Source organism: Bubalus kerabau, chromosome 11, assembly GCF_029407905.1.
Source record: "Bubalus kerabau isolate K-KA32 ecotype Philippines breed swamp buffalo chromosome 11, PCC_UOA_SB_1v2, whole genome shotgun sequence".
NCBI classification, from domain to species: domain Eukaryota; kingdom Metazoa; phylum Chordata; class Mammalia; order Artiodactyla; family Bovidae; genus Bubalus; species Bubalus kerabau.
In genome coordinates this window covers 100,610,372-100,625,410 of record NC_073634.1, presented here as the reverse complement: position 1 = coordinate 100,625,410, position 15,039 = coordinate 100,610,372, and the positions used below count along the sequence as shown (strand labels likewise).

General features: G+C 45.7%; 1 protein-coding gene across 3 annotated transcripts in view; it reads right to left on the bottom strand.

Moving 5' to 3' along the window:
* Window positions 1–15,039, bottom strand: part of RALGPS1 (Ral GEF with PH domain and SH3 binding motif 1) — a 295,892-nt gene that overhangs the window by 175,730 nt on the left and 105,123 nt on the right. For all 3 annotated transcript variants that reach the window (XM_055541187.1, XM_055541185.1, XM_055541186.1), the window contains 2 exons: window positions 3,400–3,489; window positions 435–527 (listed from right to left, as the gene is read on the bottom strand). In XM_055541187.1, the coding sequence (XP_055397162.1) occupies window positions 435–527; window positions 3,400–3,489 (183 nt within the window). The remainder of the gene's footprint in view (window positions 1–434; window positions 528–3,399; window positions 3,490–15,039) is intronic.

Sequence of the window (15,039 nt, the reverse complement as noted above, 5' to 3'; positions counted from 1 at the left end):
AAAAAAAAATTATTCTTCCCTACATGAGGGTCACAGGTTTCTCCAGAGAAACTCTTGAGATGTACAGTCAGCAGCCCTGGGGCAATTGCAAATCATCAGCCCGGAGGACTTCCCCAGGGCAGTTTGGGGCCAGGGGAGCAAACATCACGCCACTGACCCCACCGTCATACATGATGCTGTCAGGTCCAGGAGGGGCCACTCTAGGGGCCCTTCTGACCCCAGCCACACCAGCATCCTCACAGCTTCCCTGTCCCAGAACGGGGTCGAGGTCACTGAAGGGGAGAATGTGGCCAGGGGACACAATTAACCCACAGTCATCCCATGTTGGTGGCAAACGGCAGACCGGGAACGGCTTCTGGGCCTCAGGAATGGAGAACCTCACCCAAGAAATGACAGCCCAGACGGAAGGAACAGCCTTAGGGAGATTAACTTACAGCCCAGGTTTTCGTCAGCCTGAAGATGGGTGCGCTCTGCAATGCTGACACCACAGACATGAGAGAATGAAGGTTGTTGAGTTCTAGAAGTTTCTGGGGGGGGAAAAAAAAAGACATGGAATTGATTATTCTGCTGCTATAAACAACAGAACAAAAACATGCTGAAGTGTTACCAAATGCTGTCATATTTATGAAATTCAATTACACTTAAAAATATCTCATGTAGAAAATATAGTTCTAGGAAGTTCATAGAAACCATATGCTCTTTTTCTTTCAAATTGTCAAAAGGTGAGTGTGCATCTGAAACATGTGCCAAATTGCATAAGCTGACTAGTCTGGCTGCTGGACAGAAACGTGGCCTGGATGAGGTTTGATAGTGTCCTTTCTGCTCCTTTTTTAGATGAATCTCAACTGTCCCAGCAGGCTTCTGTAAGCTGAAACCCCCCGCTGTGCCAACAATATCAACGTGGGTCTTCTGTGATCACCTTCACACCAGGCACGAGGAAGGCTGAGGAAAGATGCTATCAACCTGCTGGGAACACGCAGCTCCGGCTTCCCAGACACTGGACCATGCTCCCCTGAATCAGACCCCAAATGAGTGAGAACATTTGGATTTAATTCCATCTCAGACAAGTTCCTCACCACGAGAGTGAGGGTAAGCACAGAAAAATGTAATTGCTCTGCTCTCGGTTTTACGCTGGGGAAAAACCTGCGATCAGGACCCGGGTTCCGCTTCTCACTCTCGGGAGTCAGTGAAGGCTGTGTAGCCGGCTGGCTCCATGGGACCGAGAGGTCTGGGGCCACCTCTGGTTCCCACTAGAGGTGTGTCCTTTGGCAAGTTACCTAAGCCTTCTGAGCCTCCACGTCTTCAGACTTAAAACAAGGAGCCTCTGCTGCATGAGCTGTGCATGTAACCTGCTTGACCAGAACCCCCGACCTGTGTTCCCACAGCAGCCTGTGTATCTCCTCAGCGCCCTGGGAACACACAGGTGGGGGTTTCTACCTCCTAGACTTGGGAGCATGGTCAGGAAAGACATACTAGAGGGAGCGGCACCAGGGCTTGGAAGCACCCACGACAACTGACGAGGAAGCGGTAGGGTTGGGGCCAAGTCTTCCTGACGGAGAACGGGCAGCCCACACTGCACTGCATGCTGTTCCTGATGCCAGGTTCTGGTCAAGCAGAACTTGCCAAAGGACACACCTATAAGGGAGAAATCCCCGGGTAGGAACAGCTGTGAGGACCAGGCATAGTCCTCCTCACGTATTTGCTCATTTACTAGGTCCTGCTCTGTGCTGTACTACGCCCGAGGGCTGTGACGGTAGATTCCACTTCACCCCTGCTCTCAGGGAACACACAGTCCCGGTGAGAGAGGGGCGGATGAGAGCGGATTCTCAGCAGGGGTGAGGTGGGCTCTACCATCACAGCCCTCGGGCCTGGTACAGCACAGAGCAGGACCTAGTAAAGGAGCAGATACGTGAGGAGGACTATGCCTGGTCCTCACAGCTGTTCCTACCCGAGGATTTCTCCCTTACCACACTAGCGACTGCTGCATTTCATCCATCTGTAACACTCCCTAACTGCTTCCTGTGGGTAATAATAGATCCTCTGAGGGAGCCGAATTTCATCCTTTTTATCTGAATTGCTGTGCTTGTCACAGGATTCCTTTCAGAGCTGAAGGTCCTCTGGGAGATTATCTAATCCACTCCTTTCATTTTATAGATGGAAAACCAAGGCCCAGAGAAAGGAGGGGCTCACACAAGACACACCCGGGGCACACAGCGTCAGCACGATGGTCCGCCATCGGGAAATGGCAGAGCTTAAGAAGGAATCGTTGCGGGCTCCTCAGGTGGGGACTGTAAACTTCCAAACTGAAAGCACCAGGTGGGCTGGAACTCTGTCCCACTTTCTCTCGTGGCCCAGCAAGAACTCATCAACAGCAACAAGTACCACTAAGTCCAGCGCAGTTCCAGGTACTTCAGGACATAGAAGTGTCTGTGCCCCTGCATACTTCCAGCCGAATGCACTTAACCTTGCTGTGAGGGACAAAGACATGCTCCGACTGACTCTGAGGGGCCTTGGCATGGACACCCACCTCTCTAAGCCTCCCCTTCCTCCTCTGGAAATGGGGTGATAATAATGTGAGTGTCAAATGCAGTTATTTCTGTACAGCAGCCGCTATGGGGCCTGGCCAGAGAGGGGCTGCACTATAGGTGAGCTGGCCTAGCACCCGCCTGGGAAGACAGCAGCACACACAGGAAGCAGGCAGTGAGCCACACAGAACGATGCTCTGCTGAGGCAGGCGAGCTCTGTGGTCAGGGGTGGTGGACTGGGAGGAGCTGGCAGACTGTGTTAAGTGATGAGCGTGGTCCAGGAAGGCCCATGGGATCGCATCCTGGGCTGGCAGAGATGAAGGAAGAGGAGGGGAAAGGTGGGGTGGAGACGTGAGCCTGGTGCCCAGACACTGGCCGGGACTGATCCCCTCCGAGCAGGGTCAGGAGGTGGGAGTGGGGCAGAGGGGTCATCAGGCCAGGCCTCGAGCGCCGGATGGGGTGCGGTGAGTTCTGCTGACTGGGGACAAATTGTGCAGGATGTGATGGTATCACAACCACTGATGCTGAGAGCCACCAGCACTGCCTGGATCTGAATAGGAGGGGGACAGATTCCAGGGGCAGCCCTTGGGGTCACGGGGAGAGTCTGTGAAAGGCCAGCTTATAAAGGGTGGTTGGCTGCCAAAATCACAGGGCAGAGGGCACCTGCCTGTGCGCACACAGGGGCTGGGAGGCCACGCAGGCGGTCAGGCTGGTCCTGCAGCTGTCTCTGCCTGGGGAAGTCAGGTCACTGCCGCTGGTCTGAACCCTGCCCCGCAGGTCCAGAGCAAACTAGCTCCCGAAGTGCCAAGGAAACACATTTCTGAGACAAAAGAGATGGGACAGGAAGGAAAGAAGTAATAATAAAACAGCTTACCTTGGCTATTTTCACAAAATGGCTCAGGATTTCTGCCCTTATTTTTAAAGTCTGTGCTGTTAGAATTTCTCGTACAACCCAAAAACTGACCTGGAGAGTCAAACACAGACACACACACACACCAAAAACGTTGTTAAATGCCAGGCCACCCAAGTTGCCCTGCCTACCACTTCCGTGGGACTTCCAGGAGGTGGGGAGAACACACCCTAGGGCTGAGGAGGTTCAGGGTTTCTCTATGACACCCAACTCTGCAGGGGCGGCGGGGGGAGGGTCCCTGTTGTCAGCACCAGCTCTCCAACACACACAGCGATGCTGAGAGCAGAAAGTATGTCCGTCCTCATCCAGGGGACCTCCTGGGCCTGCATGACACATGGGTCTCCCTGAAGGGGGTGCAGGGAATTTTGAGATGAAACAGACAGGATTCTTGCTCAGGAGGAGACAATGGATGGGTGGATGGATGGATGGTTGGATGGTTGGATGGATGAATGGACAAATGGCAGACAAAGGGATATGCATGCTGGCAGTACCATCCATGAGATCCACATCCCCAGCCAGACCCAAGGCAAGAAGGACTCAGCTGTATACGAACAATTGTAACCAATTTAATTTTCCAGGAGAGGTTTGCCTAATTATTTATGTGATACAAAAGCATCTCTCAAAGTTCCGTAAAGCAATGCAGTTTAAAGGACGCATTTTTCTGCAGACAGCATATGCCAAAAGGATATACTGGTACTTTTGCTTCAGAATATCATTCACACTTGACCATCCCCGAGCCCCTGAATCCTCTGGTGGGAAAAAGAAAGTCATCCCCCAGTGTCTAGTTGACTCAATGAAACAGGAGGCCTTTCATGCCAAGAAACACTGGGCAGTGGTTTGTCTTTCTGTTTACATTTCACGACTATAAGAACAGTTTTTTTGTGAAACCCGGATGCCCAAGAGAGCAACGACAGCACCACAAAGAAAGGACAGATGGACAGACTGCAGGGGATGCGTGGAATGAAAACTAGGCATCTAAAACCTCTACTCTGTACAAAGAATCAAATAGTTAGGAATACTCCAGAGTTAACAAGGCATGTTTACTGCTGCAACCACATGCATTCTCTTTACTGAAATACTGTTAACTTTTCAGTGAGAAAACAAGAAAGGATTAACCAAGAATCAAAATTTGGTTTCTTATATTAAGCAGGAATATTATAGAAAAGTTTTCTCTGCGTAATCATCTGTGGTTGCCCCCAGGACACGCCTGGGTTTCCATAGAATCATTTTTTCCAAGGAACTGCCTAAAATCAAGTTCAGACTCAAATGTTTACTAGCCGGTTACGGAAGAAAGATTTTCTTGATACTAAATGATATGTCCATAAACCTGATATTTTAATACATGCATACTTTTATGCCACATAAATCTCAAGTGTGATCGTTTATATGTAGAATTTAATAGATGCTTAAGTGCCAAAAAATTACACATATTTAATTACAGAATATGGCAGAGCTGGCTCTGATCTGCAGCACATGGTGTACAGGGGCAACTCTGGATCAGCTCAGTTCAGCAGACTTTCACAAAGCCCTTACTATGTGCTCCAGGCACTGTGAGTCCCAGACCTGTCTGCCCTTACCTGACACAGAGGAGACCAGAGGAGGCAGGATCCTCCAGAAGTCACTGTGCTAAAAGGCAGCTGGTGGCTGTGGCCATCAAGACGTTCAGACCAAGTGAACTGGAGTGTAGGGAAGGCAATGACAGAAGGCAGCTTCCTAGAGGAGGTCGACCTTGAGAGATGGGCAGACCTTCGGCAGGTAAGGAGATCAGGGAGAGCTGAGTGGGCCGACAGGACTGGGGTTGTAGGTGCCCCATGGCGGGGGCGGGGGGGCGGGGGGGGGTAGGAGGGAAGCTGAAGCTAGAAGGGAAGCGAGGGCCAGACTGCCGGGGTCAGGAGCAACAGGGGGACACTGTGCTGCATGGGGAGAGTTCCAGAGGCTTCTGAGCACAGGGATGACAGCCTAGACCCTTTTGTGGGGGCAGGGACCCCCATCAGGAAACTGATACGAGGGTCTAAATGAGAGATGGCAGGTTCAAGCTAGGGCCATGCTGCAGGAGATGGAGGGAAGAAGCGAAAGAGAAGGGCATTTCAAAGGGAGAATCAGCATAGTTTTAAACTGTTATAATTCTGTTTTTAACTACAAAATTTAAGAGAAGCTTAATGCAGAAAACAAAGGAACAGAGATAAGCACAAAAGATAGAAGTCATTTGCAAGATCGTTCTCACATACAGACCCCCTGTTATAAACACTGTGATATGTGTCCTTCTTGGAACACATGTATGTCATGTCTCAGAACATATGTTTGTCTAGTCTTAGAACATATGTCCTTCTAGTCATAGAACCTGTTTCTCTTTTTCAATTAAACTGGTATATATTAATCATACTATCACAAGGATTTTTATAAGCAAATAAGAATATCAAGGACTTTCCTGGTGGTCCAGTGGTTAAGAATTCACCTGCCAATGCCGAGGACACAGGTTCGATTCCTGGTCTGGGAAGATACCACATGCCGTGGGCAACTAAGCCCGGGCACCACAACTGCCAAGGCAGCGTGTCCTAGGCCTGTGCTCCACAGCAAGAGAAGCCACCACGATGAGAAGCCTGCTCGCTGCAACCCGAGAGAGCCTGGGCACAGCAAGGAAGACCCAGCTCAGCCGAAGATAAATAAATACATCAAATTTTTAAAAATGCAAAATAAATGAAGAAAAAGAACATTGACTTTTTTTTTAGTAGCTGCCAAGTGATTCATCTCAGGGATGTCTCATCACTAAGGAACCTCGTACTGCTGGGTAGCTTATTTTGAATTCTTTTGCTGTGATAGACACACACACACACACATACATATATATATATATAATTATACATATATCTTTATACATTTTTAATGAAGATCTGAGGATAAATTCTTTCAAGGTGGGGTGAATTAAAATATGTGTACCTTTTTCCAGAAGTATGTATTAAAAAAACTTGGCCTCCACAAGGTTTATTTTGTTGATCCATCAAAGTTGGAGCAGAGTTGTGTTCCCTTACACAAGCCAATACCAGTTATTACGGTTCTTTTTTTTCTTTACTAACATAATGGACAAACTAACATCTTACTGCCCGTATTCTGCATTTCTTTCATGACTCCTCAGTTAACACTTTTTTTTCTTGCACTTTTTTCTCAGCTTTTTGTTGCAAACATTTATCAGCCATTTGTACTATCTGCCTGAGAACTGTGTGCTCTGGTCCCCAGCCGCCTTTCTATCGGGACGCCTGTCCTCTAACTCCTGGTTAGTACAAGGTCTCTTACATCAAAGTGAATGCATCACCCCTGTGTGAGCCATACAGTGTGCCAAGAGTGTGGAGAGACTGCTGCTCTTATACGCTGTTTGGGAGGGAGGTTATAAAACTTAAAGGGCCATTTTGAAGAACAACTTGAACATGTCTCTCAAGCCGTTAAGGTTATAATCCCTCTAGAATATTTATCTTACAAAAATATAGAAATGTAAAGGGATATGTGCATGCCAGTTCGCCGAAGCACTGTTTATAAAGCGAAGGAACAGGCCCACCAATAGGGAGTAGGTTGCATAAATAACACCATCACCTCACACTTTGGAAGGAAGTTGTCATGGAAGGAAGGAGACAGTTTATCTACAAGGATTATTTGGAATTCTTCTGCATAGGAGGTTTGTCTAGTCACCTCCATTTATTTATTCCATCATTTGTTTAAAGGGACTCATGAATATTTATTTTATACTTTTGGGTTACGATACTATGTTATTTATTTCATAACTATGGTATTTATTTCATACTCAAAGCCATTTCAGCTTCAGCTACTGACAGCTGGCTTTGACATGCCCTCAGCACTGGTTGGTTGGTTTGTTTGAACACTTTTTTACTCTCTGCAACTACAAGATGTTACGGGACTTTCCTGGTGGTCCAGTGGTGAGGAATCTGCCTGCCAGTGCAGGGGACATGGCTTTGATCCCTGGTCTGGGAAGATCCCACATGCTGCAGGGCAACAAAGCCTGTGCACCACAACTAGAAAATAGTCCCCGCTCATGGCAACCAAAGAAAGCCAGTGCACAGCAACAAAGACCCAACACAGCCAAAATTAATTAATTAACTAATTAATTAACTTTAAAAAATGCTACAGGTTCATCCTGTACATTTCTTGCCCCAGTCTGAAACCAGCCATTTCTCTAAGGAGCCTTGACTCCTTTTATTAGATAATGGAATTAGAAACCAAAATCTGGGAGCATATACACTTGAGCTACTGAGATATCACTGTTTCTAAGTCCTCTCAGATGGCAGAGCAAGGAGATGTGTGTGTGTGTGTATGTGTGCCTGTGCACGCACTAACTCTTGTATATACACATGCCTATAAACATTTCTATATCTAACCATCTGTATCTATACTAAACTAAATGAGCACACACTAATGTCTCCAACTCTAATCCATCACCATATGGATCATTCTAGCCTTCTCCTCCTGTTTGCCTGTAACTTCCCACTCCAGCAGTGGGAGAAACCTGGTTCCCGCCATCTGCCACCCAATTCCTTAACAGTTCAGTTCCAGTGTCCATGTAATGGCTTCAGAATTGTTGCCCATCCCCACTTGGGAAACACCTTTACTAGAGTGTAAGACTACATACAGGTCCTTTCATCTCTAGTCTCTCAGGCTCCCTTCAATTCCAGAGTTTCTTAGGATTGCATCTTTTCCCCTCACCCTTCTCAGTGTGGTTGTTTCATACGTTTATAATCCAGTGAAGCTCATGCGCTATGTTCTACATTCCATCCTGCTGCTGCTGCGTCGCTTCAGTCGTGTCCGACTCTGTGCGACCCCATAGACGGCAGCCCGCCAGGCTCCCCCGTCCCTGGGATTCTCCAGGCAAGAACACTGGAGTGGGTACCTACATTCCATCCTAGGACCCCTCAATCTCCACAATGAGTTTTCTAAAATCTGCGTACACTGAGGTTTACTCTTAGTGCTGTCAAGTTCTATGTGTCTCCACAAATGCACAGCAGTGTGTACCCAACACACGGCATCGTACAGAGCAGTTTCCATCCTAAAAATCCCCCTGCTCTTCACTTACTCAACCCTCTCCCCTGCTCACGCCTCTGGCAAACACGGATCTGCTTACCATCTCTACAGTTTTACCTTTTGCAGAATTTTTTTCAACATTTTCCCGAACTTTTTTTTTAAAAAATGGGGTAGGTAATCACATTTATGTTGCTTTCTCAGACTATTTTTCTTTCTTTTTTTGGCCACATCGGGCTACTTGCAAGATGTTAGTTCCTGTGCCCTTGGCAATGGAAGCACAAAGTCCTAACCACTGGACCTCCAGGGAATTCCCCAGGCTGGCTTCTTTCACCTTGTAATATGTATTTAAGATTCTTCCATGACTTTCTATGGCTTGAGAGTGTATTCTTTCCTTTTTTTTTGGAATGAATACTATTTATTCCATTGTATGAATTTACCAATCTGTCTATCCTTTAACCTACTGAGGGACATCTTAGTTACTTTCAGTATCTGACCATTACAAATAAAGCTGCTATAAACAACTGTGTGTATCTGCGTGTATGTGTATAGGTAGACTTAAGATTCCAAATAAACTGGATAAATATCAAAGAATGCAATTTCTGGACTGTACCATTTTTTCATTCCCACCAGCAGCAAATGCGAGTGTATATTGCTCCAAATACTTGCCAAGAATTGGTATTGTCAGGTTTGGTGTAGGTTTGTTTGTTTGTTTGTTTGTTTTTTGGTTTGGAGGATTTTTTTTCTTTTTGTATTTTAGGCATTCTAAAAGGTTGTAGTGTTTTGCATTTTCCCAATGGCAAATAATGCTGAGCATCTTTTCATATGTTTATATGCCTTTGGTATATCTTCTTTGGTAAAGTATTTATTCAGATCTTTCACCCTTTTTTTAATTGGGTTGCTTTCTTATTGTTGAGTTTTAAGAATATATTTTGGATTCAACTCTTATTAGATATGTGTTTCATGAATATTTTCCCCAGGCTGTGCTTTGTCTTTTAATTCTCCTGTGTCTTTTGCAAAATATAATATTTTAATTTTAATAAAGCCCAGCTTACCAATTCTTTTCTTTCATGGACTGAGCTTTGATGTTATATCTAATAACCCATCACCAACAGTCATGTAGATTTTCTCCTATGTTTTCTCCTAAGTTTTATAGTTCTGTGTCTTACATTTAGGTCTATGGTCAATTTTTATTTCATTTTTACGGAAGGCCTAAAGTCTTGCAGGTTCATTTTTTCAAACACACAAAAGTACTTCCAACTGTTTCAGTACTATTTGTTCAAGAAATTACCCTTTCTCCACGAACTGCCCTCATGCATTTGTCAAAGGTCAGTTGCCTATATTTGTCTGGGTCTAGTTCTGGGCTCTCTATTCTATCAACCTAGGTATCTATTCTTTTGCCAGTACCATACTGTCTCAATTACTATAGCTTTACAATCAGTCCTGAAATCAAGCAGAGTGAGTCCTCTGACTTTGTTCTTTTTCTGGTTATTCTAAGGCTTTAGCCTTTCCATATAACCTTTAGAATCAGCTTGTTGGTATTTATGAAATAGTCTCAGGAGACGGGGGTTCAATCCCTAGGTTGGGAAGATCCCCTGGAGGAGGGCATGACAACCCACTCCATGATTTTTGCCTGGAGAATACTGTGGACAGAGAAGCCTGGCGGGCTACAGTCCATGGGGTCACAAAGAGTCGGACACGACTGAGCACCTGAGCACGGCACACAGCACATGAAATAGCTTACTGGGATTTTTTAAAATAAGTTTATTTATTTATTTACTTCTGGCTGTGCTGGGTCTTTGGTGCCACTCGGGCTTTTCTCTAGTTGTGGAGAGCAGGGGCTACTCTCTAGTTGCAGTGCGTGGGCTTCTTTTTGTGGGGGCCTCTCTCATTGCAGAGCACCATCTCTAAGGCATGCAGGCTCAGCAGTTGTGGCTCCCGGGCTTCAGAGCACAGGCTCAATAGTTGTAGCGCACGGGCTTAGTTGCTCTGTGGCCTGTGGGATCTTCCCAGATCAAGGATCAAACCTGTGTCTCCTGTGTTGTCAGGTGGATTCTTAAGCACTGAGTCACCAGGGAAGCCCAGCTTGCTGGGATTTTGACTGGAGTTGAATTGAGTCTACAGATCAAGAAAATGGAACAAGTCTATGGAACAAGCTGAAATCTTAATAACGTGTCTTCTGATATATGAAGACAGAATATCTATTTCAATCTACTTTGACTTCATTAGGGTTTTATAGTTTTTTGCATATAGAACCTGTACGTACTTTGTTAGAGTTATACCTAAGTATTCCTTGTGTGTGTGTGTGCACACACTACTGTAAATGGTGGTGTTATTTTTTAATTTCAAATTCCAATTCCGCATTGCTGGTACACAGAGACGCTTTTATATTGATTTTGTGCCCTGAATCCTTGGTATACTCACTTATGGTTCCAGAAGTTTTAAAAATAGATGTCTTTGGGATTTTCTGCACAGATAATCATGTCATCCTTTTAAAAATATTTTTATTTACTTATTTTGGTTGCGTGGGGTCTTAGTTTCAGCACAGATCGTCCACTGTGGTGCAATGGCTCAGCAGTTGCAGCATGTGGGCTTAGGTGCGCCAAGGCATGTGGGATTTTAGTTCCCTGACCAGGGTACCCTGCGTTGCGAGGTGGGTTCTTTACCACTGGACCTCCAGGGAAGTCCTAATCATGTCATCTTTGAATAAAGGCACTTTTAGTTCTTCCTTTTCAGTCTGAGTATCTTTTTATTCCCTTGTCTTACTGCACTAGCAAGGACTTCCAGTTCAATGTTAAGTGGCAGTGGTGAAAGAGCACGTCCAATCTTAAAAGAAAAGCATGGAGTGTCTTAACGTTAAGTATGATGTCAGCTGCAGGGTTTTCCGTAGATGTCTTTTATCAAGTTGAGGAAGTTGCCCCTCTATTCCTAATTTGCTGAGAGTTTCTTTGTATTATGAATGCATGCTGAATTTTGTCAAATGCTTTTTTTGGGTCAACTGATAAGATGTTATGCTTTTTCTTCTTTAGCCTGTTAATGCAGTGGATTACATTAATTCATTTTCAACTGCTGAATCAGTCCATGCACACATGGAATAAATGCCTCTTGGTCACGGTGCTAGTAAGCTTGTAAAACACATAAGCTATTACGATCACGATTACTGTTTTGGTGGTACAGCTAGCACTGGAGTTAAGGCACTGGGGACTAAGATATCCCCGGGGAATTTTCACAACAGTATTAGAAGTGAATAAAGCAGAACAGTTATGAACACAAAGAGCTTTAGCTAATCAACCACAAATGAAAACAATCAAAGCATAAAGTAAAGAAAAATCCAGGTTTTAGAATGCTATCTTTTCTTACAAGAAAGTGACTTTTGCTCCAAATTTCTCAATAAGCCCACTCATGGTTTCCTTAGAAACCTGGAGTAGGATGGGAAAGCAGAGGTCCCAGCCTCTCCCTACCCCCACCACTAGATTTCTGGCGCTGCAATAAAACACTGTCTGGGCTCTGCCTGAGCCTCCACGGGCAGGGAACCACCCTGTATCAGGAGAAAGCAACCGCCTACCCACTTCTATCCCCTGCTCCCTGCACTTACTGATTAGGCCCCATAGGTTCTATTCAGTCCGTTTCCCCATAAGAACCCCTCAATTACTTGAAAACCTTAATTACCTCCTCTCCAAGTCTTCACATTCCTAGATCCTTCCTCTGATCCTCGTATAACATGCTTTCTTTACCCTCACCCTCTGACCCTCTGATCACTGTGACATCCCAGTCTTCACCTGGGGCACCGAGGTCCAGGCATAACTGTCTAGGAGTGGTTGGATAAAGCATAGGAAAGTGGGATTATCACACACCTATTAGAACTGAGCCATTCTAGTTTAAACTTTTAATTTAAATTTCTTAAAAAACGACAATACCAATTACTGGCAAGAATATGACGCAACACAAGCTTTCCTTCATTGCTGATGGGAATTGAAAATGGTACAGACAGGATCCAGTAACTGTACTCCTAGGCATTTACCCAGTTTATTTGAAGTCTTATGTCCACACACCAAAAAAAAACAACATGCAAATGTTTATAGCAATTTTATTCATAATTATCAAAAACTGGAAGTCCTTTGATAGATGAATGGATAGACAAACTGGTAAATCCAAACACTGAATAGTACTCACGTAAAAAAAAAGCCATCAAGCTATAAAAATACATGAATGAATCTTAAATGCATGTGGCTAAGTGAAAAGACAGTCTGAAAAGGCCACATATATATGCATCCCCTTTTTTTTCAGAGTCTGGAAAAGTGAAGCTTTAGAGATAGCAGGTAGATCAGCATCTGGACCACCACCTTCCTCTCCACAGCAAATCCTGCCTTCTTCTTTGGGCAACTTCAATATCACCTAAGACCATCACCTTGAGACCGTGGCCTCAAGGTCACGTTATCATTTCGGCAGCTATTACCACCCACCACTCCAGTCACCTCCTTCTCCTAATTACCAAGGAGTGCCCTGCATCAGAGACCTGAAGTTCCAATCTGGGGCCATAACCTTTAACCCTTCTAGTCCTTACTTTCTCCTTGAGTCCACCCCAAGCCCTGTGCCCACCCTTCCCTCTCGCCAGACTCTGGAGTCCCTGGAAACCCTTCCCTTCTTAAAAGCAGATAGATCCTCTATCATTTGTCACTTCAGTCCTTGCCCTGAGGTCCTTCAAAAAGAATCTGCTTTGCTAATTGTGGATGGATCCAACCACTTACCTTCCTGTGCCCCTTTCTTTTGGCTGCCAAGTGCAACTAGAATAAAACCATCCACTCTCATGCCCTGGGGCCACTTTAAAAGCCACAATCTCTATTTCATCTGGTCCACTGGCTCTACCCATGAGTCTTTCTATATTTCCAGGGTCAGTTTTCTCTTTTCCCTGGTTGGTTTTTTCAAGCTTTCCCCAGCCCCCTCAAGCTTCCCTGCTGTGTCCCCAGCTTCACCTCCAATTCCATGAGGAAAGAGGAGCCACGAACCTCCTCGCACCACACCTACAAGCAGACCTGTGTCTGTATCTTTCCTTTCTGCAGACTCGCCTTTTACAACACAGAGTGCCCAGGTCCCGGCCTCTCCCACCTCTGCTGGAACTTCACTTCATTACATATACCTGCTCTCTTCTCATCTTTAATTTTTCCTGGTCTAGTGGCTCCTTCCATTCAAAATAAGAACATCCCCAAAGCTCTTTACGCTGAAAAGAAAAAAGGACTATTACCACCTCCCTGGACATCTTCAGTCCCTGCAGCCACTCCTCATCTTTCTCGTTGGGAGCATCGTCTACATCTGCTCTCTCCATTCCCTCACACCTCCTACGGCTCAGCCTGCTACAGCCCAGCTTCTATTTCACATCCCCACAAAACAGCTCCTGCTGAGCTCACCACCGCCGTGCTGCTAAGACTTCCTTTCTAGTCCTTTTAACTGACCCATTCTGTAGCATCCCCATATCCTTGAGACCCTGATTTCCAAACACCACCTTTTCTGGGAGATCTTCTCGTCCCCGGGCTGCTCGTTCTCAGCCCCCTCTCCTCTGCCCTTCCCACTCTCACAGGGACTTCTCTTGCTCCCAGGGTGATCTCATCCACTCCTGTGCTTCGGATGCGGCTGATTCAATATCTGCATCTCCATGCTGGATCTTTCCCCTGACTCCCAGACGCAAACATCTGATACCTGCTGCACAGCTGAACTCACACGTCCAAACCCTTCTCATCTCCTCCCTCACAGCTGCTCCTCCTCTGTGCTTACTATCTCAAAGAGAGATGCTGCCAAGGACCAAAGGGGCCCTCCTTGCACCTCCCTGTCATCTCCCTCCATGTCTCATCAATCACCAAGAGCTACCATTTGGTCTCAATATTCTGTTGAGTCTGGCCACTTCACATCTCTATTCTTCACCTGGATGAATGGGACAGACTCCGATCCAGTCTCCTGGCCTCCCTTCCTACTGCCCACACCTCTCCTCTGGTTTTCCCATCCTCATGCTGATTCTCCTGGACTGTCAGCACCTCCATTACTTCTGTCTCCCCAGCTAGACTGTGAGCAAGGGCTACATCTAGTTTACTATTGACCACCCTGGACCAAAGACAGAGCCTGGGACATGCTCAGTCAATGTCTATTAAATAAATAAATGAATGTAACTAGAAGCAATGAGTCTCAAATGAAAGTGGGTTTATACAACGAGGAAAGAAAGTTGTTTGGAGGTAGCTTTTGGAAGGGAAAATGCTAACACTGCCTCCCAGCTCTGTGATAAATGAGGTCTGGAAGAACCAGGGGGATCTATGGGAGTCATGTTCAGAAAAATGGGGGAGGCCTTTCAACAGAGAAACTCACCAGCTATGTGACTTTGAGCAAGTTATTTCATTTTCTAGAACCTCAGCTTTCTCATTCATAAAATGGGTTTAAAATATCAGCCTCAGTGGGCTTTGTGAAAACAGAATCAAATGCAGGTTAAATGTTCAGTACAGTGTCTAACTCAGGTGAGTTGAGCCTCAGTGCTCAATAAATATTTTTTTTTTAAGAGTCTTGATTAAAGCCAAGGAGGAGTGGGAACATTCAGGGGTT